This window comes from Taudactylus pleione, unplaced genomic scaffold, assembly GCF_031769625.1.
Source record: "Taudactylus pleione unplaced genomic scaffold, aTauple2 ptg000665l, whole genome shotgun sequence".
NCBI classification, from domain to species: Eukaryota; Metazoa; Chordata; class Amphibia; order Anura; family Myobatrachidae; genus Taudactylus; species Taudactylus pleione.
This window is the reverse complement of record NW_028285067.1, coordinates 121,819-146,546: the sequence shown is the minus strand read 5'-3', so window position 1 is coordinate 146,546 and position 24,728 is coordinate 121,819. Positions and strand designations below refer to the sequence as shown.

Sequence of the window (24,728 nt, the reverse complement as noted above, 5' to 3'; positions counted from 1 at the left end):
TTGTCTGTTCTAAATGTAACCACAAACTATCTAAGCCGCATGCCACTGGGGCCACGTTATGTGATGCTTGTATAACAATTGATCCACCGATGGCTATTCCTGACTCAGTTGCTCCGCCAGGGCCGCTGACATGGTAGGAGTTATGTCAGACTTAACGTCAGAGTTAGCTGAGGCACGTAAGTCTCAACCTCCCTGGGTGGCGGGGTTAACTAAGTCTCTAGACACCTTGGTACAGGTTATGGGCACAGCGGCATCCGCACCCTCCACTTCCTACCAGAGACCGAAGCGTACTCTGACGACTGTTTTCCAGTCAGAGGAGTCGGAGGAAGAATTCCTTACTATGGAGGATACCGAAGAAGGGGAATTGGAGGTTGCATTACAGGACGACACCCCTCAGGAGTTAGAGTCCACCTCTCCCGGGGTGGAATCTTTAATTTTGGCGGTCATAAAGACTCTGAATTTACCTGAGGATAGAATTCCTCCATCACAGGAGTTTGAATTATTTAACGAACAACCGAAGAGCTCTGCAGTTTTTCAGTTTTTGCAGCAACTTCAGCAACAGCTCTCGGTAGCTTGGAAATAGCCGGATAAGAGGTTCCAGTTTCCGCGCCGGTTTTCATCTAGTTACCCTTTCATCTCATGGCGTCACGATTGAACCGTCAGCTTCCAGTATACGTGTCAAGAACTCGAGATCCGCAGGCGGAAGCAGTAGACGCTTTGACAAGTCCGTGGACCTACGACTTTGTTTACCTTTTCCCTCCGATTCCACTTCTTTCTCGTCTTCTAAAAAGAATAAGACAGGAGTCAGCCTTGGTAATTCTTGTGGCCCCGAACTGGCCTTGGAGAAGTTGGTTCTCGGACCTTCGGTCCCTATTATCAGACGATCCGTGGCCACTTCCGCTGCGCCCGGATCTTCTACAGCAGGGCCCTTTCATACAACCCAACTTACCGCAGCTACGTTTAACGGGGTGGCTCTTGAAACCGATATCCTAAGATGTAGGGGTATCCCAGACGCGGTTATTCCCACCATGCCACGCGCCAGGAAGCCAGTTTCGGCTGCTCATTATCATCGCATCTGGCGCGCTTATATCTCATGGTGTTCCAGTCGGGATCTTCCGTCTAGGACCTTTCGCTTATCCCGGTTTCTGCTTTTCCTTCAGACGGGTCTGGATTCTGGCCTTCGTCTGGGAACCTTTTAAAGGTGCAGGTTTCTGCCCTTTCCATTTTCTTTCAAAGGAAATTGGCCCTCCTTCCTGAGGTGCAGACGTTTCTTCAAGGGGTCTTGCGCGTGCAACCTCCTTTTGTACATCCAATTGATCCCTGGGATCTTAATCTAGTTCTTCTGTTCCTTCAGTCGCCCATGTTTGAACCTTTGAAGACTGTCATCCTCCTGGCTCTCGCTTCGGCTCGTATGGGTTTCGGAATTGGGGGCTCTTTCCTATAAACCTCCTTACCTAGTGTTTCATGCGGATAGAGCGGAACTCCGGACGATAACCGCCTTCCTTCCTAAGGTCATGTCGGTTTTCCATATCAATCAGCCTATTGTGGTACCATCGTTGGTGGTGGACTCTGGTTCTTCTACCTTGGATGTGGTTAGGGCTCTCCGCATCTATGTTGACAGGACTGCTTCCCTTCGTAAGTCTGAGTCGCTTTTTGTCCTCTATGATGCGGTTCGGAGGGGCTGGCCAGCGTCTAAGCAGACTTTAGCACGTTGGATCCGGCTGACTATTCATCAAGCTTATGTTAGTGCTAACCATCGGCCTCCTTCGTCAATTTCGGCTCATTCCACACGTTCTGTGGGTGCGTCATGGGCGGCCGGTAGAGGAGCATCTACGTCACAATTGTGCCGTGCGGCCACTTGGTCTTCAGTTCACACGTTTGTCAAGCTTTACAAATTTGATACGTTTGCCTCTTCTTTGTCCCGTTTTGGCCGCCTTGTTCTACAGGCGCCACAGAGCACTCCCGCCTGTGGGGATAACTTTGGGACGTCCCCAGCGTAAGCACCTTCAGTGTACCCTAGTGGATGAAAGAGAAAATGGGATTTTGGTACCTACCGGTAAATCCTTTTCTCTGATTCCACAGGGGACACTGGACGCCCACCTCTGCGCTCTATGCCTGCCTGTTCGGTTTTGTTCTGTATGTTGTATGATTCAGTTATTGTGTGTTCTTCTCTCCTTTTCACTCCGCTTGTTCTCCACCTCCTCTTGGTCTTCATTTTCTAAACTGAGGGCTGGTGGGGCAGAGAGTGGGAGGAGCTTCACACTTCTAAATTTTAAAGTGCCAGCTCCAGCTATCCACGCCTCTATACCCCAGCCTAAGCACCTCCAGTGTCCCCTGTGGAATCAGAGAAAAGGATTTACCGGTAGGTACCAAAATCCCATTTTTTACCTAAGCGCTCATATCAATCTTTTACTTAATTTTTTTTACAATTTTATTACTGTGTTTGTGCCTAATAATGTAAAGCTGTATGTGTGTATATATGTGTGTGTGTGTGTGTGTGTGTGTGTGTGTGTGTATATATATATATATATATATATATGTGTGTGTGTGTGTGTGTGTGTGTGTGTGTGTGTATATATATATATATATATATATAGTGTGTGTGTGTGTGTGTATATATATATGTGTGTATGTATATATATATATATATATATCTGTACGTGGATAAAAAGAATAGGAGGCGCAATGGTAAAGTACATTTAAAACTCAATTCTTTACTAAAAATAATTAAGAACCACTCACATATAAAATTGTGATATATGCAAATATCACAAACATTGCATAAAGTAAAAGGACCTCCGGTCATCCCACATAAGCCGGCACCCCTGGCGTCCTCTCAAATTCACCAGCGCTTCTTGGACTGATGACGTCAGTGTCTCCGTCATAAGCCAAGCCCAAACATGCTTCATCCCGAAGGACTTCCTCAGTGGGCGTGTCTACTCCCAGCCCAGCCAGTACTTGTATTGCCCTTTAACATGCTTTGCTAATCATCCAATCAATCTAGATCACATGACTCATCAGCATACATATGTAATTGCAGACACAAGAGGGACAACATTTAATATTCTAATGGTACTTAATTCAATCCAAAATCCAGGTGCCATTTCAATCCAAAATCTAGGTGCCATTTTTAAGAAGACTGCCTATAGGCACCATTTTGTTGTAGCCTGTCTTATGATTAAAAAGTTGTATTTTGAGTATATAGGGGCGATTCAATTCAGCGCGATGCTGAATAGCTCTGGGAAGGCGTTCCCGAAGCTATTCAATTCGCCGCGCTGGTAGCTCAACTAAAGGATTTCTTCTTACACCCTCCTGAGTTGCGAGCAGAAATCTGACTAAAGTACCAGCTGCGATGCTGTTTTTCAGCCTAGCCCGGTGCTAACAGCCTCGCGGCCGGCATTTTAGTCAGAGAATGCCGGTTAGCATGACTAAACACCCAGCTTTAGGCGCATTAACCAGCATTTTCCAACTTAAGTGGTTTAAGTCGGAGTTAACAGCACGGTGAACTGAATAGCTCCGGGTACTAGGTCCTATAAAGTAGAGATGAGTGGTTCGCTTTTACTCTGTTATGTGCAATTCTCAAAAATTGCATCTTATTGACCATCCGGCTCTCACGTGTTTTGGATAGCCAATAGGATCAATCCCAGCTTGCGCTAATTTGGCGAAAAGAACCAAGTCAAAACCGAACCCCTCATCTCTACTAAAATAGTCAGTAACTCTGAAAGTGATGAATTGACCAAACTGAATGACAGCCTAAGAACAGTTAATTCACAAAAAGAAACTATGTAGGAGGAATAAGCGATATATGTACATTTTAGCGCTATATGGAGCTTTTTAACATTTTCTAACATTTCTATCCTAAAATGTTGTTGTTTTTTTTGTTTTGTTTTGTTTTTTTGGGGTCTAAAATGTTGTTAAGGAACAAATAAGTAGATGGATGTTTTCTGCATGCCGAAAAAGTAGAGTATGTCACAGAGAAGTTTGATGTCACCCATGTTATGATTAAAATGGAGATGTGTCCTTTAGCAGACAGTAAGTCACATAAAGTGGTAATTTTGCCTGAAAATGATTTTGTTGCAATATAATGCTAGGTATACACTGGCAGATAAAATGCCTGTCAGACCGACATTGTATCTGGCAGCCTTACACGCAGTAGATATTATGGGCATACAATGAGAAATTTCACAGTGTATGGCACTCCATATCCGTGCTCCTTCCCAGGTGAGGAGACATTTTCTCGTTCCTTCCCTATGAAGGAACAGGAGATATGTACATAAGTCAGCTTCAGCAGAACATACACTGCCCGATGCAGCCGGACATGCTGACCGCTCTGGCATGCCCGACCGATCTTTTCGGTCCTGCGCATACGCTGTACAATTATCTAGATGTACCGCCAATATTAGGCGGATCACCCAGATAATTGTATAGTGTATGCCCAGCAATAAGGATTATGCAAAGCAAGTCTGATCAGTGTTTGATTTTCAACAGTGTTTTCTGTTTACAAAACTTTGAGTAGTGAACTTTATGACATTGTTGGAATGATATGATTGCTTGTGGTTTTGAGGCTGTTTACAGCATCTGTCTAGTTTTGTCATTTGAATTTCCAATAAGTGATATGCCTGTCCTTATCACTTCATCCCCTATATATCTGTCTGTTATTACCCAGTTTTGTTCTATTAATGTTTATTAATTGTAAAGCGCAACGAAATATGCTGCGCTATAAAATAAACTGTTAATAAATAAAAATAAAAAAATCCCATTGTATGACACTTTTTAGGGGAAGGTAGTGCAAGTAGGCAGAGAAACAAGTTGAAAGCAGCAGAGAGGTAGCGGGAGTTGGACAACCGTGTGGATAGTAAAGAAGTGAAGCTGGTAAGTTCTTGGTAAGTGAAAGGGCTGTGTTGCAAAAGGATGATTTTGTAGCAGAGGACGTAGGGTACAATGACTCCTCCCAGGTGCGCTCAGCAGCGTACAGTAGGAGTCCTTTGTCTGGACGCAGGTCTGTTTGGTGAGCAATTGTTGAGATTTGAATAGCAAGAGACAGTATGTGGTGGTTGGAAGTGAATTGTCTATGTATGTGTTTAGTTTGTTGTTGTAGACATAGGCTGCTATATCAGGACAGAACAGGTTAGTTATAATTTTATTTTAATGTATTATATAAGGAGACTGGATTTGTTTTAGTTATGAATAGTAGTGGATTGAGTCAAGAGGTGTTGCATTGTGTGTGGATTTATATGCAAGCGGAGCATGAATGCATGCAAGGAGGTTGTCAGAGAGCAGGAAGATGTAGGGGGCGATTAAATTGATAATTCTACCGTTTTTCCCCAGTATATTAGTGACTACTGTGGCAACCACAGTTACGTGGCGCATGTTGTAGTGAGGAGAGAGGCATTGGCATGTTCCTCTGAGCTCTGATTTCACTATTCACACCCTCCTCTGCAATCACATGATGTTTATGTTTGTATTTGGCAGTGTTAACTGTTTTTCTTTCAAAGCGATTTTGAAAAGTAGATAATCAGTTCTAGGAAGAGGTAGCAAGTGCATACTTAATAGGTACTTAGGTTTTCTTTTCTTTATAGCAAATTATGTGCGATTGCTGCTTCAGTATCAGACAGTGGATTACAGTATAGTATTTTTTTTACCCTCTTTTAATTTAATAGTTATGGTTCCTTTGCTTTAATAAATTATCGTATTTATTTATTGTGTACGGGACCTCACTTCTTTATTTCTTGTTTAAGACCATCTTTTAAGTAAATGAAACATGTTATGGTTTTATGTCTAAACAGGTTTTTTTATAATTTCTTTTTTTTTTTTAAATTGATAAATGTTCTCTTTGAAATATATTGCTGCACATAGTTTCAAGTGTATAAAATTCAATATTTCACTGTTGCTGTTATAAAGACCATTAACTTGGTAGCACAATACCAAATGACTCCACATGATGGCATTCAATGTCAAATGCACATAACACACTTATGTAAATTATAATGAGGGTAGGAGCAGTGAGGTTTAACCAGCTGCACAAATGATCCCAGATGATTGATTCAGATTTGGTGTAAATGATTCTGAACTGCCAACGTACTAGGATATCACAGCTGATAACCGTTTACACAGTATTGCACTGTGTAATTAAAAACTACCAAAATGCCTGACAATGATCCTATGAATATCATGTAATGAGCCTAAAGGCCCCTACATATTCCGACACATCGGAACGACAAATCGTTAAAATATGTGTAGTGTGTATGCAGTACATCGTGTAGTGTGCGCTCCCGTGGGGGCTTCTGCCTCATCGCCTGATCTTATGTGCAGCATGTAAGATCAGGCGATGCGGCTGACGATCCCATGCAGAGCTATGTGGGGGGGGACTGTCATGTCAGACACCAGATCGCCCAGTGTGTACGGACCGCCCAATATGTTGGCTTGTCGGCAGCCGGGTCGTGTGTCGCATCGCTGGGAATACACATCGTTTAGTGTAAACCCAGCTTTATACTCGCAGATAATGCTCTGTCACAGATCTGTGCTCCGAGCAGCTTGATATAGGCAATGTGGAGTTTGTGTTCCAGTTTTCTCGCATACTCCCAAAACATACTGTTAGGTTAATTTTAATCTACAATCAATTAACCTGTCTGTGTGTTTGCGTTGGTAGGGAATTTAGACTGTAAGCTCCAATTGGGGGCAGAGAGTCTCTGTACAGCGCTGTATTACTTGTTGGCACTATAGAAGTAAAACAATAAATATAATTTAATTGGGTCCTGTTTTGTGGTCCTGTTTTGGGGAGTGTTATACAAAATTGTGGGGGGAATTCAATTCAACGCGCTATTGAATATCGACGGGGGGGACTCCCGAAGCTATTTAATACACCGCGCTCTTTGGGCGCGCTAAGGATTTCTTCTCGCACCTCCCTGGGGATGCGAAGAGAAATCCGGCCAAAGTGCCGGGTGTGCGGCTGTTTTTCTACATAGCGCTGCGCTAACAGTGCGGCCCGGCACTTTGGTCAGAGAATGCCGGTTACCGCACCTTAACACCCATTCTCCGACCACACAGCACACTGAATTGAATAGCCGGCGCTATTCAATTCGCGTTGAATTGAATTGCTCCCTTAATATTTTAAGAATTTGATTGAACATGGAGGGCTTCAATTACATTTAGGAGCAAATTTGTACCTTGGCATATAACTATGTTGAATTGCAGGGGATGTGGGGCAAATTTTAATTCTGGGCGGGGTTGTTCTACCTAAACTTTAAAGGGACGATTCAGTTAGCCCTGAAGTCCCATAAGTAGCCTCACAACTCGTTTCTGCATGATGTGTACATAATGACCTTTGCCTATTTTTGCATGCACTTTATTAGGGTGTGATCATTCTTGAGGGTTGCTAACAATGTTATTTTCCATTTTGTGCAGGATTGCAGTGTAAAGACTGTATTTTCCCTGCATTGCATTGTGTGATCAGGAGCAAGTTTTCTTCTTTTTGTTTTGGCTCTGCACCTAATTCTAAATGAGGCACTGAATGGTTTCACTAAGGATTCTAATGAATTGAGACCTAACGATAATTTACATAATCAAAATTAAGCCATAAAGTGATAAATCATAAAAGCATCTAGTAGCTATAAAATTGTTCATTTTATTTTCTTACACCATGGTATCAAAATGAATTTGTACAGGATTTATTTCTACTGATCAACAACAAATACTCTGAATTACATACCTGCTAGGCGTATCTTTCGCTGCAGCTTGGCACAGCGTCACTGTAATTTACAACCATTTGTCTTTACAGTATTGCTCAAGTTCCTTCATGTTCTATGGGTATCATTGATGGACAGAAACTCTGAAATCATTACTCAGATTTGATGGCTTGAAGGGCTGAGCTTTGATAGGACACATTCCATGCCATTGACCTTTTTATTTCCACTTTAGCTACTTCAATGTTATTGTTGCTGTATGTGTTGGGTCATTGTCTTACTTGACTATAAATCTTCTCCCAAGTCCTAGGTATCTTGCAGACTACAGCAGGGCTGCCTCCAAGATTAGTCTTTCACACGATTATAACATGGCAGCATATTCTGGGAGCCATTCAATTGTTTTGGGCGTCCATAGTTCCCGTCTGAAGTGATGGGAGCTATTCGGCTGCGTTCTTGTTCTCTCAACTCACGGGATTGGCTGCTTAAATCGGCTTCTCCCGTGCTAAGTGCCAGTGAAGACGCCCAAAGGCCCGACTTTGGGCGGATTTCTGCTCGTACCTCAGGAGGGTGCGAGCAGAAATCCGCGATGAGTGAGGGTGACCAAAACAATTGAATAGCTCTCAGTCACTTTAGACGGGAGCTACGGTCGTGAGAAACCATTGAACCCCACCCCCCCCCTCTGAATCCTTTGGATTGAAGACACTGGAAAATGCTTTCCGCTAATGAACAAACAAGTGTACAGTTACAGTTAACAGAGTAGAATGCTTATTGTGCCCCAGACATGGCCACATTGAAAGCAGCTGCTGCAGTTTGGAGCTCATGCTTATGGACCAAATATTCAATGTGTGGACATCTGTGATACATTTATAACAATACGCAAGATGCTGATGACTGTTAGGTGTGTTCTGCCAGCATTCATTATTCTTTATTTCACTGCAGAACATCAGAGGATTCAGGCAAACACACCCGCAAATAGTGTTGAGCTCTCTCTGATTACATATATGAAATATTTTCACGTTCCGTTTCTGTAATACACTGTAATGACTGGTGAAATTAAATAAATGCTAGAGCCTTTTTGTCATAATAACACGTGGTTGTAAGCGCTGTGCTAGCATTACGTCAGTCTGAGAATGCTGCACTAATCTAGTTTAACTTGACAATTTCTGTTCAAGAGCACAGAACAGCTGTGCCACATGCACTGCAAATAGCATATATACTGATAGGTTCCCTCTGTACTGAACACTGGTCTGATGATGCGTAAGAAGTCACGCCATTACTACCAAGCCCATCTCTCTAAGCTCAGGATGTACACAATGCTGCGTGGTGATTCATACATCCTGATTATGGTTTTCATTCAACAATTCTATAATGAAAATACATGAATTATAAAGGATCTCTTTTTTTTTTTTTTCATTCTTTATTGTTAAAAGAATACTTTAGAAATTAGTGGAACTTCAAAGAGAGATGAAAGTATATCTACTTGCAGTCTATATGTAAATAAATGGTACAATGCCATGGTGAATCTAGAGAGGGCAATGGGGGAGAGACTTTTTAAGCCTAGCTCCATCCCCTCCTGTACTCTGTGTTCCACAGCAGCCACACACTACATAGCTGTGGCTGAGAAGCAGGCAGGGGATACTGTCTCGCTGCTCTGATGTGGTAGGCACCATCTGTCTGTATCTAGGCCACCGTGTATTGTGCAGTATAAGGCAGTAAGCTTTCACCTCCCCGATACATCAGTTAGCTTTGCTTCCTCACAGCACTGGGGTCATGGCTTTGATTGCTAATAGGGAACCATCTATATGGGATTTGTGTATTCTCTCCATATTTGGATTGTTATCCTCCGAGAGTTCCACCTTCCTCCCTTGGCCAGAAGTGAGCGTTACCCTACCAGTATATTTTCTTTGTGGTAGTCTTGTCCTGACCACTTTCTCTCTGTTTCACGCAGTCGAAGGCGGTAGCATGCAGGATGGGGGATGTCTATCTCATGACATGCCATAGCCAAGTATTATATAGAGATTTCTCTTTCATCCACTAGGGGACACTGGATGGAGGTGCTTACGCTGGGGTATAGAGGCATGGATAGCTGGAGCTGGCACTTTAAAATTTAGAAGTGTGAAGCTCCGTCCCCTCTATGCCCCACCAGCCCTCAGTTTAGAAAATGTGCCGTCAGAGCTGGTCACAATCTGCTGTGCTCCAGCAGGTCACATAATTAATTATTTCTTTTTATTTTACACTATTATTTTTTGTTTATTATTTTAAAACATCTTTTACATTATTTTTCAAGTACCCTTCGCCACCTCTATAAAGGTGGGGTCCCGGTTACTGGCACCCTGTTAACCTCCTGGGTTACAGGAAGGAGTGTGCAGTGCTTCACCAAAAGCATCTGACAGCTCCTTACTGCCGCACACACACACAGCACGGACTGCCTCCAGGAAGCAGGGAAGAGAAGTGCTGCCGTCCAGAGGAGCGCAGTGAGTACAGATCACTTGCACTTTCCCCGACTCCTGCCCCGCCGCCAGCGCTGAATTCAGAGAGCGCTATAAGCGCTGCTCAATGTTTATGCTTATCCCCTCTCCCCGCTGATGAGCGCGACTGACGGCTCCTTCTCAGCGGGGCTAGCACAAGGGGGAGGTGATAACTGCAGCGTGGTGGCCATTTTCCAGTCCCTCGGACTTGAGGCGAAAGGGGGCGGAGCCTAATAGCGCTGGCTCCCTATCTATTTAACGCGGCAGTGGCTGTTAGAGCAGCGTGGGGGCTGCGTTTAACCTGTTGTTTGCCTGCATCTCTCCACTACAGGTAGTTTGCAGGCACATGCAGAAGGCTGATTCTCCTGTCTACATCCCTGGCAAGAGGCTGTGAGTAACACTGGGGTGTCAGTGCAGGGAATCTAATCTGTGGGAGGGGGTACCTCGTCCTCTGTGTCGCAACCAGCCTTCTGTTTTATTTCAAATCACTGCTGTGTCTATTGTGTCTGGGTGACTGTTGTTTATCCATGTCGAACAAAACAAAAGCGGCTCAAAAGATGTTTGTCTGTTCTAAATGTAACCACAAACTATCTAAGCCGCATGCCACTGGGTCCACGTTATGTGATGCTTGTATAACAATTGATCCACCGATGGCTATTTCTGACTCAGTTGCTCTGCCAGGGCCGCTGACATGGTAGGAGCTATGTCAGACTTAACGTCTGAGTTAGCTGAGGCACGTAAGTCTCAACCTCCCTGGGTGGCGGGGCTAACCAAGTCTCTAGACACCTTGGTACAGGTTATGGGCACTGCGGCATCCGCACCCTCCACTTCCTACCAGAGACCTAAGCGTACTCTGACGACTGTTATCCAGTCAGAGGAGTCAGAGGAAGAATTCCTTACTATGGAGGATACCGAAGAAGGGGAATTGGAGGTTGCATTACAGGACGATCCTCAGGAGTTAGAGTCCACCTCTCCCGGGGTGGAATCTTTAATTTTGGCGGTCATAAAGACTCTCAATTTACCTGAGGATATAACTCCTCCATCACAGGAGTTTGAATTATTTAATGAACAACCGAAGAGCTCTGCAGTTTTTCTGTTCTCGCAGCAACTTCAGCAACAGCTCTCGGTAGCTTGGAAACAGCCGGATAAGAGGTTCCAGTTTCCGCACCGGTTTTCATCTAGTTACCCTTTTCCTTCATCCATGATGGAAAAGTGGGAAACCCCTCCTCCAGTAGATGCGTCTGTCTCCCGTCTCTCAAAGAAAACAGCACTCCCAGTACCAGGAGCTACAGTTCTAAAAGATCCTTCGGATCGTAAGTTGGAGACTACGCTAAGATTTATTTATACAGCAGCGGGTGCTCAACTCAGGCCCACACTTGTTACCGCTTGGGTTAACAAGGCTGTGGTTTCCTGGGCCGATCAATTGATTACAGGATTGGACTCAGGTAATTCCAGAGCAGAGTTACGTCTACTAGCAGAACACATCCGTGAATCTGCAGTTTACATGGGAGAAGCTTCAAAAGATATCAGTCAGATTAGTGCTCGCATATCTGCTTTGGCGATTTTGGCCCGCAGAACCCTCTGGCTACGCGCTTGGCAAGCGGACGCAGAATCCAAGCGTGCGGTGGAAAGTCTACCATTCACTGGCGACATGCTGTTCGGGACGGAATTAGACAAATGGATATCCCAAGCCACAGGGTCTTCCCTCCTCCCGTCAGCTGCACCGGCTCCCAGAAGAATTTACACGGGACCTTTGTTTAATTCCTTTCGGGCGCCACATTCCTTTCATGGTAGGACCAGAGGTGCGCCCACGCAACCAAGAGGAGGTAGAGGTCGTCCACACACTGTTGCTCGTAGACCAGAGCCTAAACCAGCTGAGAAACAAGTGGCATGACTGTCTTCCGTCCCACCTGGGACCATCTGCAGTGGGAGGCCGCTTGCAAAGATTTCAAGTTTGGAACCAGACTTCTACAGAACCATGGATCCGAAGACTTAATTACCCTGGGGTACCGAATAGATTTCGAGACCTCCCCTCCACCTCGGTTCTTCACTACAAGTCTGCCAATACAGGCAGAAAGAGCCAAGGTTCTACAGGAGACTATCCAGTCTCTAGTAGTATCTTCTGTGATAGTTCTAGTTCCGGAACTTCAACGAGGTATGGGGTTTTACTCAAACCTGTTTGTAGTACCCAAGCCGGATGGCTCGGTCAGACCCATCTTAAACCTGAAGTATTTGAACCGGTATCTGAAGATGTATCGTTTCAAGATGGAGTCTCTAAAGTCAGTAATAGCGAGCTTGGAACCAGGGGAGTTCAGGGTCGATGGTCCCCTCTAGAACAGGAGTGGCCCATAAATGTGTTGGAACTCAGAGCGATTTACAATGCTCTGATAGAGGCAACAGAGTTGCTAAAGGCTCGTCCGGTAAGAGTTCAGTCTGACAACGCGGCGGCTGTCGCTTACATCAGCCGTCAAGGAGGGACTCGGAGTCGCATGGCTATGCGAGAGGTAACTCTGATCCTCCGGTGGGCCGTGAATCAGTCAATAATCCTGTCAGCGGTATTCATTCCGGGTGTGGACAACTGGGAAGCAGATTACCTAAGTCGACAGGATGTCCATCCCGGGGAATGGAAGCTTCATCCAGACGTGTTCAACGTGCTGATACGTCGATGGGGATGTCCTCGGGTGGATCTCAAGGCGTCACGATTGAATCGTCAGCTTCCAGTATACGTGTCAAGAACTCGAGATCCGCAGGCGGAAGCAGTAGACGCTCTGACAAGTCCGTGGACCTACGACTTCGTTTACCTTTTCCCTCCGATTCCACTTCTTCCTCGTCTTCTAAAAAGAATAAGACAGGAGTCAGCCTCGGCAATTCTCGTGGCCCCGAACTGGCCTCGGAGAAGTTGGTTCTCGGACCTTCGGTCCCTATTATCAGAAGATCCGTGGCCCCTTCCTCTGCGCCCGGATCTTCTGCTGCAGGGCCCTTTCATACACCCCAACTTAGCGCAGCTACTTTTAACGGGGTGGCTCTTGAAACCGATATTCTAAGACGTAGAGGTATCCCAGACGCGGTTATTCCCACCATGCTACGCGCCAGGAAGCCAGTTTCGGCTGCGCATTATCCTCGCATCTGGCGTGCTTATATCTCATGGTGTTCTAGTCGGGATCTTCCGTCTAGGACCTTTCGCTTATCCCGGTTTCTGCTTTTCCTTCAGACGGGTCTGGATTCTGGCCTTCGTCTGGGAACCTTAAAGGTGCAGGTTTTTGCCATTTCCATTTTTCTTTCTCCTTCCTGAGGTGCAGACGTTTCTTCAAGGGGTCTTGCGCGTGCAGCCTCCTTTATCATATCAATCAGCCTATTGTGGTACCATCGTTGGTGGTGGACTCTGGTTCTTCTACCTTGGATGTGGTTAGGGCTCTCCGCATCTATGTTGACAGGACTGCTTCCCTTCGTAAGTCGGAGTCGCTTTTTGTCCTCTATGATGCGGTTCGGAGGGGTTGGCCAGCGTCTCAGCAGACTTTAGCACGTTGGATCCGGCTGACTATTCATCAAGCTTATGTTAGTGCTAACCGTCGGCCTCCTTCGTCAATTTCTGCTCATTCCACACGTTCTGTGGGTGCGTCATGGGCGGCCGGTAGAGGAGCATCTACGTCACAATTGTGCCGTGCGGCCACTTCTTCAGTTCACACGTTTGTCAAGTTTTACAAATTTGATACATTTGCCTCTTCGGCGTCCTGTTTTGGCCGCCTTGTTCTGCAGGCGCCACAGAGCACTCCCGCCCGTGGGGATAACTTTGGGACGTCCCCAGCGTAAGCACCTCCAGTGTCCCCTAGTGGATGAAAGAGAAAATGGGATTTTGGTACCTACCGGTAAATCCTTTTCTCTGATTCCACAGGGGACACTGGACGGCCACCTCTGCGCTCTATGCCTGCCTGTTCGGTTTTGTTCTGTATGTTGTATGATTCAGTTATTGTGTGTTCTTCTCTCCTTTTCACTCCACTTGTTCTCCACCTCCTCTCGGTCTTCATTTTCTAAACTGAGGGCTGGTGGGGCATAGAGGGGGAGGAGCTTCACACTTCTAAATTTTAAAGTGCCAGCTCCAGCTATCCACGCCTCTATACCCCAGCGTAAGCACCTCCAGTGTCCCCTGTGGAATCAGAGCAAAGGATTTACCGGTAGGTACCAAAATCCCATTTTTGTCCTATTGGTGACCGAGTTTATTTATTTTCTTTTTTTTTATCTTTCTATGTACCGTAATCCGATTTCGATGTCTATTGCATAGCAATGCTGCTTTTATTTCACTGGCTGGGTGTTGATATACCTTTCAAGCTTATTTACAGTAAATTTAAATGACTGCTGAAACTGAAAGAGCAGCAAAGCAAAGTTCAGCTCTTCTTGTTAATGTATGGGTGATTTCAGCTATCCAGTTAATAGACTGAGACACTGAAACTGGTGGTTCTGCCAGAAGTAGATTTTTTTTTTTTTCAGTTGTAAAAGACAACCACCTTTCCAATATGGTAGAAGAACTAGAGGGGAGTGTATGTACTTCTCAGAAAGAAAGGCACCAACACACTTTAAAATGTTTACTTGTACCCTTTGTAGAGCAAAAATTCCGGGTTATTGCCAGATCAACCCGGGTTGGGCCTTAATGGAAACTGCTCCAAAAAAAATAACCCAGGTCAGTTGACCCTGCAATCCTACCCAGGAATCAAGCATTGTTGGACTTTGGTAGGTTCCAAGTAATGAGGCAGTGGAAATGGTCGCAACCCGGGTTATTTGTAGCTTCTGGGGCACTGGCCGGTGATGTCATCAATCAGTGCCCCGCAGAAAGACAGCACATGCAGCCATCGCAGCAGCAGATGGAGCACAGAAAGCCCTCACCAGCCATCTCTGCAACTACTTGTGTAGTACAAGAGCCCTGCAGAGAGTAAAGACAGCCCCCAACCATCCTGCACCAGCCATCTCTGCAGCAGCCACTGGTTATCCACCCGCCTATCCTACAACTTGAACTCTATCGGCCGTCATTGCTGCAATGCTGAATTTTTTATTAGGACGATAGTGCCACCTGTCATGTATCCAGGGTGACGCTGGACTGATATACAGAAAATTCGGTAACAAAGATGGACTGGCCAGCTCAGAGTCCAGATATAACCCCATTGCTAACCTTTGGGACAAATTAGAGCGGCGGGTGCTTTCTAGGCCGACTGGACCTTCGGTCACTGTACTGGAATGGCAAAACATACCACCTGCTCCTGTCCAGGAACTTGTGGACAGTTTGTAGTTCCACCACGTGCAGTGATTACTGCAGACACCCTTCTTAGCAAAGTACTGACGTCAATAACATCCCGTTGATCTATTTGCTGTCCGTGTCCAATCACTTTTGTCTACATAGTGTACTAAACTAAACTCAAATATAGTACAGATGCAACTGGCAAATCTGCATACTGAACTAGGCTACAAATGTAAAGGTTTTACACTATTCAAATTGGCAAATGCTCCACTCTGAAATATATCTAACGTATTGTTTAGGCTTGTGTACAGTATTTATATAAAGCATTGATTTTTAATTCAATCTGGATATTTGTTACTTAGGCAGGCGCTGATTTGATTGACAGCATGGTTTTGTCACTTTAACTGTATGTACCAGTTTTTTTTTTTTTTTTTTTTTCATTCTTAAACAGTGTTTTGCTACAAAGCATAATTAAGCATTCTGATTAGCCTTACAAATATAAATCTGTCATGCCAACTACTTAAAACTTCTGCCAGTAAGAGTCCATGCTTCTGCCAATGTCTACAAACAAAGCAGATGATTATTAGGAATTCTGTATACATAGATATAAATGCAGGGATATGCATCACTGTGGTTTATAGTATCTGATGGATTTCTGCTATCCCAGGATAAGTGGCTGCTACATTCTTCTTTTAGGGATGATCTTTGTGTATTGAACGGCTGGGACTGGTGACTGTGGGTCTGATTGAGAGATAGACGCAATGCCAATATTTTTAACAGAACAAGCGTTTGTTATTGGGCATGCGCAAGCGTCGCACTGCGATTGCAATGCGAATACGTTTGTACAGAGGAACTATTAGTAAAGAGTGACAGTCAGCGCTTGGGGGTGGTTAGAAGAACGCAGGAGTGTCTGACCGTTAAAATGTAATTTCATTGGCGTGCATAAATTAGCCATTGCGTTCTCCTGCGTAGCATGAGAGCTCTATGCGTCTCAGGAGAGTTGCAGGTGTTGCAGCTGGTCAGACTTGCCTCACAAATTGTGTGACTGCCTGCTGTGTGTTGATGTTACTAATGTTTACGCTCTTGCATATCGTCGGACGAATAGGAGAAGGCAGTAGTGGGCGTCCCTATGCTCGGCTGTGCTTTTGAAAGGCATTAGCATATTTTAGAAACTGCGATCTGTGAGAGAATGCAGTTGCAATTGCATTACCATCCGGCTCTGAATCAGGCCCTGTGTCAGCTTGTTCTCAGTTCCTAAAGTATGACAAAAGACCTGTTGACAGATCATCTATTAAGATTGAGGGAAGGTGGTCTAAAAGTGACTAAAAAAAAATGCTGTCCACTGTAAATAAAATACTTAACAAGCCTAGCTTTATTTACATGACATAGCATTTCCCCGCCAAACCAAATAATTCAGATTTGGATATTTCTTCCTATGAGTTGTAGGACGAAACCGAAAATAAAATAAATCCCATAAGCTAGATACACACCTATACAATTTTATAGGTGTATATTCAGGAGCGGTAGCAAATAAATGACTTAAAACGCTCCTACAAACAATCAGATCGGGAGGTTGCATCTTATGAGCAGTTTAATATTTAAGATGCCCGACCTCCGGGCATTGAAGAACGTACACACGGAGCTAGACAAAGAGGAGTGTGTATGGGGTACACCGATGATCGCAGCGTTAATCAGATCTGCAGAGTGATTGGCAGAGTGTGTACCTAGCTTTAGAGGCAACTGTACATCCGGACATTGCTAGTTAGTAGCACACACACTGTATGACATGTAGGGGGAAATTCAGTTGTTTTTTTGTGCGCCTAGAAGTAATGGGAGCCTGATGGAGCAGTTCAATTGTTGCTTCAATCGAGCATGAGTGCCGCGGGCGCCCATTGCTTGTCACACCCAAACCGGTTGTAGCTTTTTAGAGCGGCTAAATCCTTCTAAAGTCCTAGTTAGAGCACCCAAAAGCAGGTCTCAGGAGGGTGCGCGCAGAAATTTAGTTGCTTCGTCAGGCGCCTATTACTAACGGGCCCGTACAAACAATTGAATTCCCCCTGTAGTGTCATATATCCAATTCACATGCAGCTTTATCTATCTTATTAAAGTATAGAACAATGGACCCTGCAGTGATTTTTGACAAATCTATACAAAGCAACTAGTATGGCCAGGTTGGAGGTGCACTAAATTCCGTAGGTGAAGAGTAAATCCATTTGTTTTGTGTGACAGTGCTGTATTTCTAGGAATCTGATTAAATTAGCTGCTGCTTTCAAAAATATATATATACAAAAATAGTCTTCATTCTAGCACCTGTCACAACTCGGGCAGTTCCTCTTTCCTGCCAGGGATGTCGCTCTCTGCTCTGGTGCTTCCAGCATACTCGGCTGATGTAACAAACTGCTCAGATACAAACCAAAGTGTGCAATAGGCACCAGAGGAGAGAGCGACACCCCAGGCAGGAAAGAGGTACTGCACAGTTTGTGACAGGTGCAGGGTGCTAGAATGAAGACTACAAAAATGCAGATGATGTTAGAGTATTTTGCAAATTGTTGACTTCCTATACCAGTGATGTACAATCAAAGGATCGCATTTACCAAGCTCCAAAAGGGCTGCACATTACCCTTAACTTCAAGAACATAAAAAAAAGCTCCCAATCACTCCTCCCAGAATGCACCCATTTGCCACTCGCTTAATAATTCTGCTACATAGTACAGTACTCACAAATAGCTGCAGAATAGGCCCTCTTGTCACATATGCCCTCAGATCTCTCATGGACTCCGAAACTTCTCTACAAGCTACTCGACATCCGACCCTTTACGCTCATACCTCCCCTCATGTCTAACAACATTTGGGGGTGCCCTTTTGCCCTTCCAAGTACTACTGGCCATTAAACAATGACGATAAATCTTTAAAAGTACATTCTAATAATCTTTTTTGTTTTGTTTTCCAAGGGAGGAAAAGACAGAAGACTTGGATCAGAAAGACAAACCTCCAAAACTCAGGAAACTCAAAAAATTTAAAAGAAATGATGAAGAAAGCCCAGAGCAAGCTCATCCGTCAGCACAGCAGTCAGAGGAACCTGCAGAAGCAGGGAAAGCGGAGATGCCTGAAAGTGCAGAGGCTGCTCCTGCTGTCCCAGAAGCCTCTGCTTCTTCTAAGCAAAGACGCTCTGTTATTAGAGACAGGGGGCCTATGTATGATGACCCTACTCTTCCTGAAGGCTGGACAAGAAAGCTCAAACAGAGGAAGTCGGGACGTTCAGCTGGAAAATATGATGTATATTTGATCAAGTAAGCTGTTATAAAAACAAAAAAGATTTCAAGCTTTTTTTTTATTTTTTTCATTATTATTATTTGTAAAGAAACCAGTTAACAAACATATCGGTGCCATCCCTTGGCAATATAACAATATAATGAGTATTATCACTCCGACGAGTAAGTTCTATCCCTGGGAGCAACAACAGAAATTACACAGAGTAGGTAATTTATAAAGCACACCGCATAATGTCTTGGTTTTGCATCAATGTGCCTGTATAGTCTGCCCAGCGTTCCTTCCAGGAGGCTTCTCTGCAAACTAGAAACTTTGTGAGGCAGAATAAACATTGCACAAACATCCAGGCTCCTACCACGTTGTTATGCTACATTTTCAGTAATAGTAAGCTTCTATTTTTCTCCTAGAGTAAAGCTCTGCTTGAATTAACCATTCGAGTGAAGGGACATAGAAATATGCCTTTTATTGCATGCGGCAATTTTATGTGTCTCACAAGCTGAAGTACACTGCGTTGCCTGGGTTTAAATTTTCAAGTTTATTAAGTTATCAATGAGTTTGGAGAAATAAGTAGCAGCTCTTCCAACACACCCATGAGGTGGCTAGCCAGTGTCGTTTTTGTGGTGTCTCCAATAGCCCTAATCCCCAGCTTTTCTTTCTGTTCAGTTTTATAATCACTTTAACATTGCAAGATAGGTTTAAAGTTTTCCTTTTGTTAGCAATGTTGCTATTCCAAGACTTTTGGGTACACAATATGTTTTAGTCTTCCCAGTTCCATTTCTGTCAGTTATTTTAGTTCATTGATTTATGGTGATTTCAGTCAGTTTATTCAGGTCATTAAATTACGGTTATTACTGTCAGTCATTACAAATCATTAAAGTTTCATCCAGATCCATCCAGTGGAAGGCCCAGAACAGGCTCTCTGGGTCAAAATTCTGCACAGCACACTCCATTAGGCGTCCCAGACCACATGCCACCCCTCCTTTTGAAGTTTTTATCAAATCCATCCAGTGGAAGGCCCAGAACAGAGTCCCCGGGTCGAAGTTCGTCCCAGCGTACACCAACGGGAAGTCCGACCAGGACCCTAACCCCTCTAAAACCTGGCTAGGATCCAACTGGACCACATCTACCTGATTTCATCCCAATTATTGCAGGGTGTTGGAATGCATAACCAGACAGGCAAACAAACAGATCAATTAATTTTATGTATAAGCCTAGAGTGAGCAAAAAATGTCCTATTAAAGGTGTAGCACAGGACCCAAAGGCTGCTATCTTTGATCTGGTGGAAAATTCAGGACCTTTTGCAGAATGGAGATGGATTTCTGCTCCTCTGAACAGCAAGAAACATCCCTATAAATCCATCCCCTCTCCACCCCTTTATCTCATTTCAACAGTCTTGCACGAAATTTCACTTAATTTCTTCACTACTCCACAAAATAATGTGCACCAATGTGCCTACATATGTTCAATGGTACTCCTTCACTTTACCAAACTCTTTTAAACCTCTTTTTCTCTAAAACCACTGCCACCTTGTTCTATAAAAACATGCTTAATGGTGTAAAGCTAGTCGAACTGACACAAATCAAACTGGTTTTGTATATAAATTGAAAGTATGTCTTGCACCATGATTAATTTTATATATATGTGTATGTGTGTATGTATGTATATATATATATATATATATATATATAACTATCCATAACATTAAAACTACCGGCCTAATTTTGTGTAGGTCCCACTCATGCTACCAAAACAGCTCTGACCCATCGAAGCATAGACTCCATAAGATCTCTGAAGGTGTCCTGTGGTATCTGGTGCCAAGATGTTTGCAAGGTGGGGCCTCCATGGCTCTGACTTTTTCCAGCACATCCCACAGATGCTTGATCAGTTTGTCATGTTCTGCAAACAGTTCTTGAACAATGTCTGCAGTGTGCTAGAGTGCATTATCCTGCTGAAAGAGCCCACTGCCATCAGGATATACTGTTGCCATGAAGGGGTGCACTTGGTGTACAACAATGTTTTGGTAGGTGGTGCATGTCAAAGAACATTGCCCAGATCATCACACTGCCTTCGCCGGCTTGCCTTTTTCCCGTAGTGCATCCTGGTGCCATTTCTTAACCAGGTAAATGAGACAGATGCACCTGGCCGTCCACATGATGTTGGAGAAAACGTGATTCATCAGACCAGGCCACCTACTTCCATTGCTCCATGGTCCAGTTCTGATACTCATGTGCCCATTGTAGGCGCTTTTGGCGGTTGGCTAAGGTCAGCATGGGCACTGTGACCGTTGTGTTCTTACGCAGCCCCTACGTAGCAAGCTTTGATGCACTGTGTGTTCTGACACCTTTCTATCATAGCCAGCATTAACTTGTTCAGCAATTTGTGCTACAGCTGCTCTTCTGTGGCATAGGACCAGACAGGCTAACCTTTGCTCCCCACGTGCATCAATGAGCCTCGTGCGTCCATGTCCCGGTTCACCGGTTCTCCTTACCAGTAACACTCCACAAGACCTGCCGTTTTGGAGATGCTCTGACCCAGTCGTCTAGTCGTAACAATTCGGCTCTAGTCAAAGATTCTTTACACTTGCCCATTTTTCTTGCTTCCAGCACATAAACTTGAAGAACTGAGTGTGAGTGTTCACTTTCTGCCTAAAATATCTCGCCTCTTGTCAGGTGCTATTGTAACGAAATGATCAATGTTATTCACGTCACCTGTCAGTGGTTTTAATGTTATGGCTGATTAGTATATGTATTGTGATGACTTGGGGTATTTAGCTCGGCAGAGGGTGAATGGGTGCAGTGTTTAGGTGCTTATTGAGGGTCCACACACGGCTTTCAAGTAAACAAATGATACTTTTACTGCCAGCTTGTGAATTCAGGATACAGAAAATAACAAACAGAAAATAACAAAACAATCTAGCCCCTGTTTAGGGTATCTAGCTCAGCTAGTCTGCCAACAAAGTCCCTGCCTGTTTCTTGCAGGCCTATCGCCAGCTCCAGCCTGGCATGGCTTGGCTGCCACAGCTACATAAACACAATCCTAGTGGCCTTCCCTGTATCACACAGAATATAGGCCCTGGCTTTCTCAGCCCGCAGCTTTACTGCTTCAATGTCCCATGGTCAGAGAGTTTTGTAGTCCCCCCCCCCTTGCCTCCCGCAAGGTCCAGACACCGGCCTCCTGGCCCCCAATGGCTCGCTCAGCTTCACTGGGCTCTCTGGCTGTTACAGTCCCAACTAGACTGTCTCCACCAGCCTGACTGCTCGGCCTTCTCATTAGCTCACACCTGAGCTCTCTCCACCAGGCAGGTGTATCACCACTCAGTATTTCAACCCTGTGTGGGAGGATCTCTCCAATCCCACACAGAATCTGCTGCTCACCAACGCCATCTCTGGTGATACTGCCACAGTATATAAAATACTTAGTATATCGGATATAGTACTGTAGTCATATTGTAATAGTTGACTGTCTTTGGTTTATGGAGCTGTTGGCACCACCTAAAGCTTGTTACTCTTACCTATTACTGTGTGCTCATAGTAAGTACTAGTATTGTGTTCCTGTGCTGTCTCACGAAATATAGTGTATATTTTTACAAATCCTATGCATTCATCTTTTTTCTTTCTTTTATTTTCTTTTGTTATAGTCCAAATGGAAAAGCTTTCCGGTCCAAAGTTGAGCTTGTAGCATACTTCCAAAAGGTAGGAGACACATCCCTTGATCCAAATGATTTTGATTTCACTGTAACTGGGAGAGGAAGTCCATCCCGGAGGGAGCAGAAACAGCCGAAAAAACCCAAAGCTCCAAAACCTGCTGGCACAGGTAGAGGAAGAGGAAGGCCCAAAGGAAGTGTGAAAGCGAAGCCAGCTGTCAAGTTAGAGGGTGTTCAGGTTAAAAGGGTCATAGAAAAGACTCCGGGGAAGCTACTGGTCAAAATGCCTCTTTCGGGAAATAAGGAAGAACCTGATGCAACGACATCAGAACAGGTCCTCGTCATTAAACGTCCAGGCCGTAAAAGAAAATCGGAAACTGATCCTCCAGCGGCACCGAAAAAACGGGGCCGTAAGCCGGGCAGTGCCATTGCTGCTGCCGCCGCAGCAGCTGCAGCGGAAGCAGCAAAGAAAAAAGCAATCAAAGAGTCTTCCATCAAGCCACTCCTAGAGACCGTATTACCAATAAAGAAACGCAAGACACGGGAAACTGTGAGTTTAGACGTTCCAGAAACCCCAGAGTATCCTTCCGCCATCTTAGAGAAAAGCGTCAAAGTGCAGAAGCCTGCGAAAAGCCCAGAAAGCAAAGAGAGTAGTCCTAAAAGCAAAAGTAGTTTGCCCAAAAAGGAACAACAGCACCAACACCATCATCACCACCATCACCACCACCACCACTCTGAATCCAAGGCATCGACAACCAGCCCCGAACCAGAGACTTCAAAGGACAGCATAAGTGCCCAGGAACCACAGGACTTAAGTGTCAAAATTTGCAAAGATGAGAAAATAGCCGAAAGCGACGGCTGTGCTCAGGAGCCGCCTAAGCCTGCAGAGAAGTGCAGAAACAGAGAAGGTGAACGAAAAGACATTATTACTTCATCTGTACAAAGACCGACCAGGGAGGAACCTGTTGATACCAGAACACCGGTGACCGAGAGAGTTAGCTGACTGTAAGAAGATTATTGGGGAAAAAAAACAAAAAACAGTTAAATATAATAAAGGCAGCTGTTGTCTTTTCTCCTTGTGGGTAGGGCTCTGACAAAGCTTCCCTATAATTGAAGTAAAGAAAAGTCTATTTTTCCTCCTGTAGCTTGGAGTTTCGTAGCTTCGGGGTGGGAGTCAATGTGTAACATGGATCTTTTTAATACCGACGAGCACAGTCAGTCAGGGGTGAAGACTTCTAACAGAGCCAGAAGCAGCTTTGCACTTTTTTTTTTATACTAAATAGGCTCCTTTCAACATGGTTTAGTCTGCATCATACTACTGACCAAGGTGGGTTGTCTGTGTAACTCTAGGTATGACAACTTCAGCTTTCCTCTTGTTTAGCACATTTTAAAAATCCCTGTGCCATCTCTAGTGGGGTTCACATTGTTGCAGATCAGCATTGGATATCTTGCATCTAGTTACTATACCTGTGGCAAATAAAATCACAGGGGTTCGATTTAATGCTGACCACAGTATTGCCAAATGATTGTGTCCCATGGACGAAGCCAGGGTATACAAAATTATTTTAGCATTTTAATAAAGTATCTTAGCTAGTCACAAAGGAAATAGTTATTACCCCCGGCTCTCTCACTTCTCTTTTTAGTTGAGTGTCACGGTTGGTGTAGTCTGTCAAAGGCTCATGTATATAGTTTGATATTTTTGTGACTTTGGGTACATGATTAGTTATACTGGACTAAATGGGAGAGCCCTCAGAGTATTTTATGGAGTATATACTGCCTGAATCCATTCATTTTATTTTTTATTACCCCACATTCAGAAATTTAAAGTCTCTGTGCAATCTCTATAATGGTGGGAGGTCTGCAATAAATTGTTTCGTTAAGGTAAAACACACGGTACGCGATAGAGGTCAGGCGTACCAGCTATAGTAGACAGTGCAAATACGTATTCAGTCATACGCACATCTGTATGTTCAATTTATAAGGGGAAAATTATCTGCAATGTTCTTCCAGTTAATTTAAACATAAGTAGCTCTTCTGTAGTAATAATCAATGTTGCACTGCTTATCTCGCCCATAGAAACAAAAACAGGTTTGAGTAAGACTGAATGGCAGGAAGCTAGTTGAATGTTTTTGTCTTTGTACGTTGTTTCTATGTCCTTTTTATAGAGACATTATTTTGTAGATAAAATTACATTTAGTTTAACTTTTTTTTTTTTTAATGCAGACAGTCAAATGAAGCTGCGAAACTCTAAGTGTTTTAATTTGGTGAAGTTTCTTTTTTTGGTTATTTCTTGCAGTTTCATAAGGACTTCCTGTTAGGAACTAACATGCGGTGGTTTTAGTATAGTAATGTATACTGCGGCACCACATCTCCCTCCTGCACAACAACAAAAATCCCCAAGAGTAGTGATTGCTTAGGTGACACCTAGAACTTTGTGG

General features: G+C 44.2%; 1 protein-coding gene across 1 annotated transcript in view; it reads left to right on the top strand.

Annotated features, from left to right (window-relative positions):
- MECP2 (methyl-CpG binding protein 2) overlaps positions 1-23,430 on the top strand; it is a 45,552-nt gene extending 22,122 nt beyond the window's left edge. Inside the window, exons 2-3 of the mRNA XM_088455681.1 lie at positions 18,329-18,667; positions 22,285-23,430. Of these exons, the coding sequence (XP_088311807.1) occupies positions 18,329-18,667; positions 22,285-23,293 (1,348 nt within the window). The 3' untranslated portion in view covers positions 23,294-23,430. The remainder of the gene's footprint in view (positions 1-18,328; positions 18,668-22,284) is intronic.
- The last annotated feature ends 1,298 nt before the right edge of the window (positions 23,431-24,728 follow it).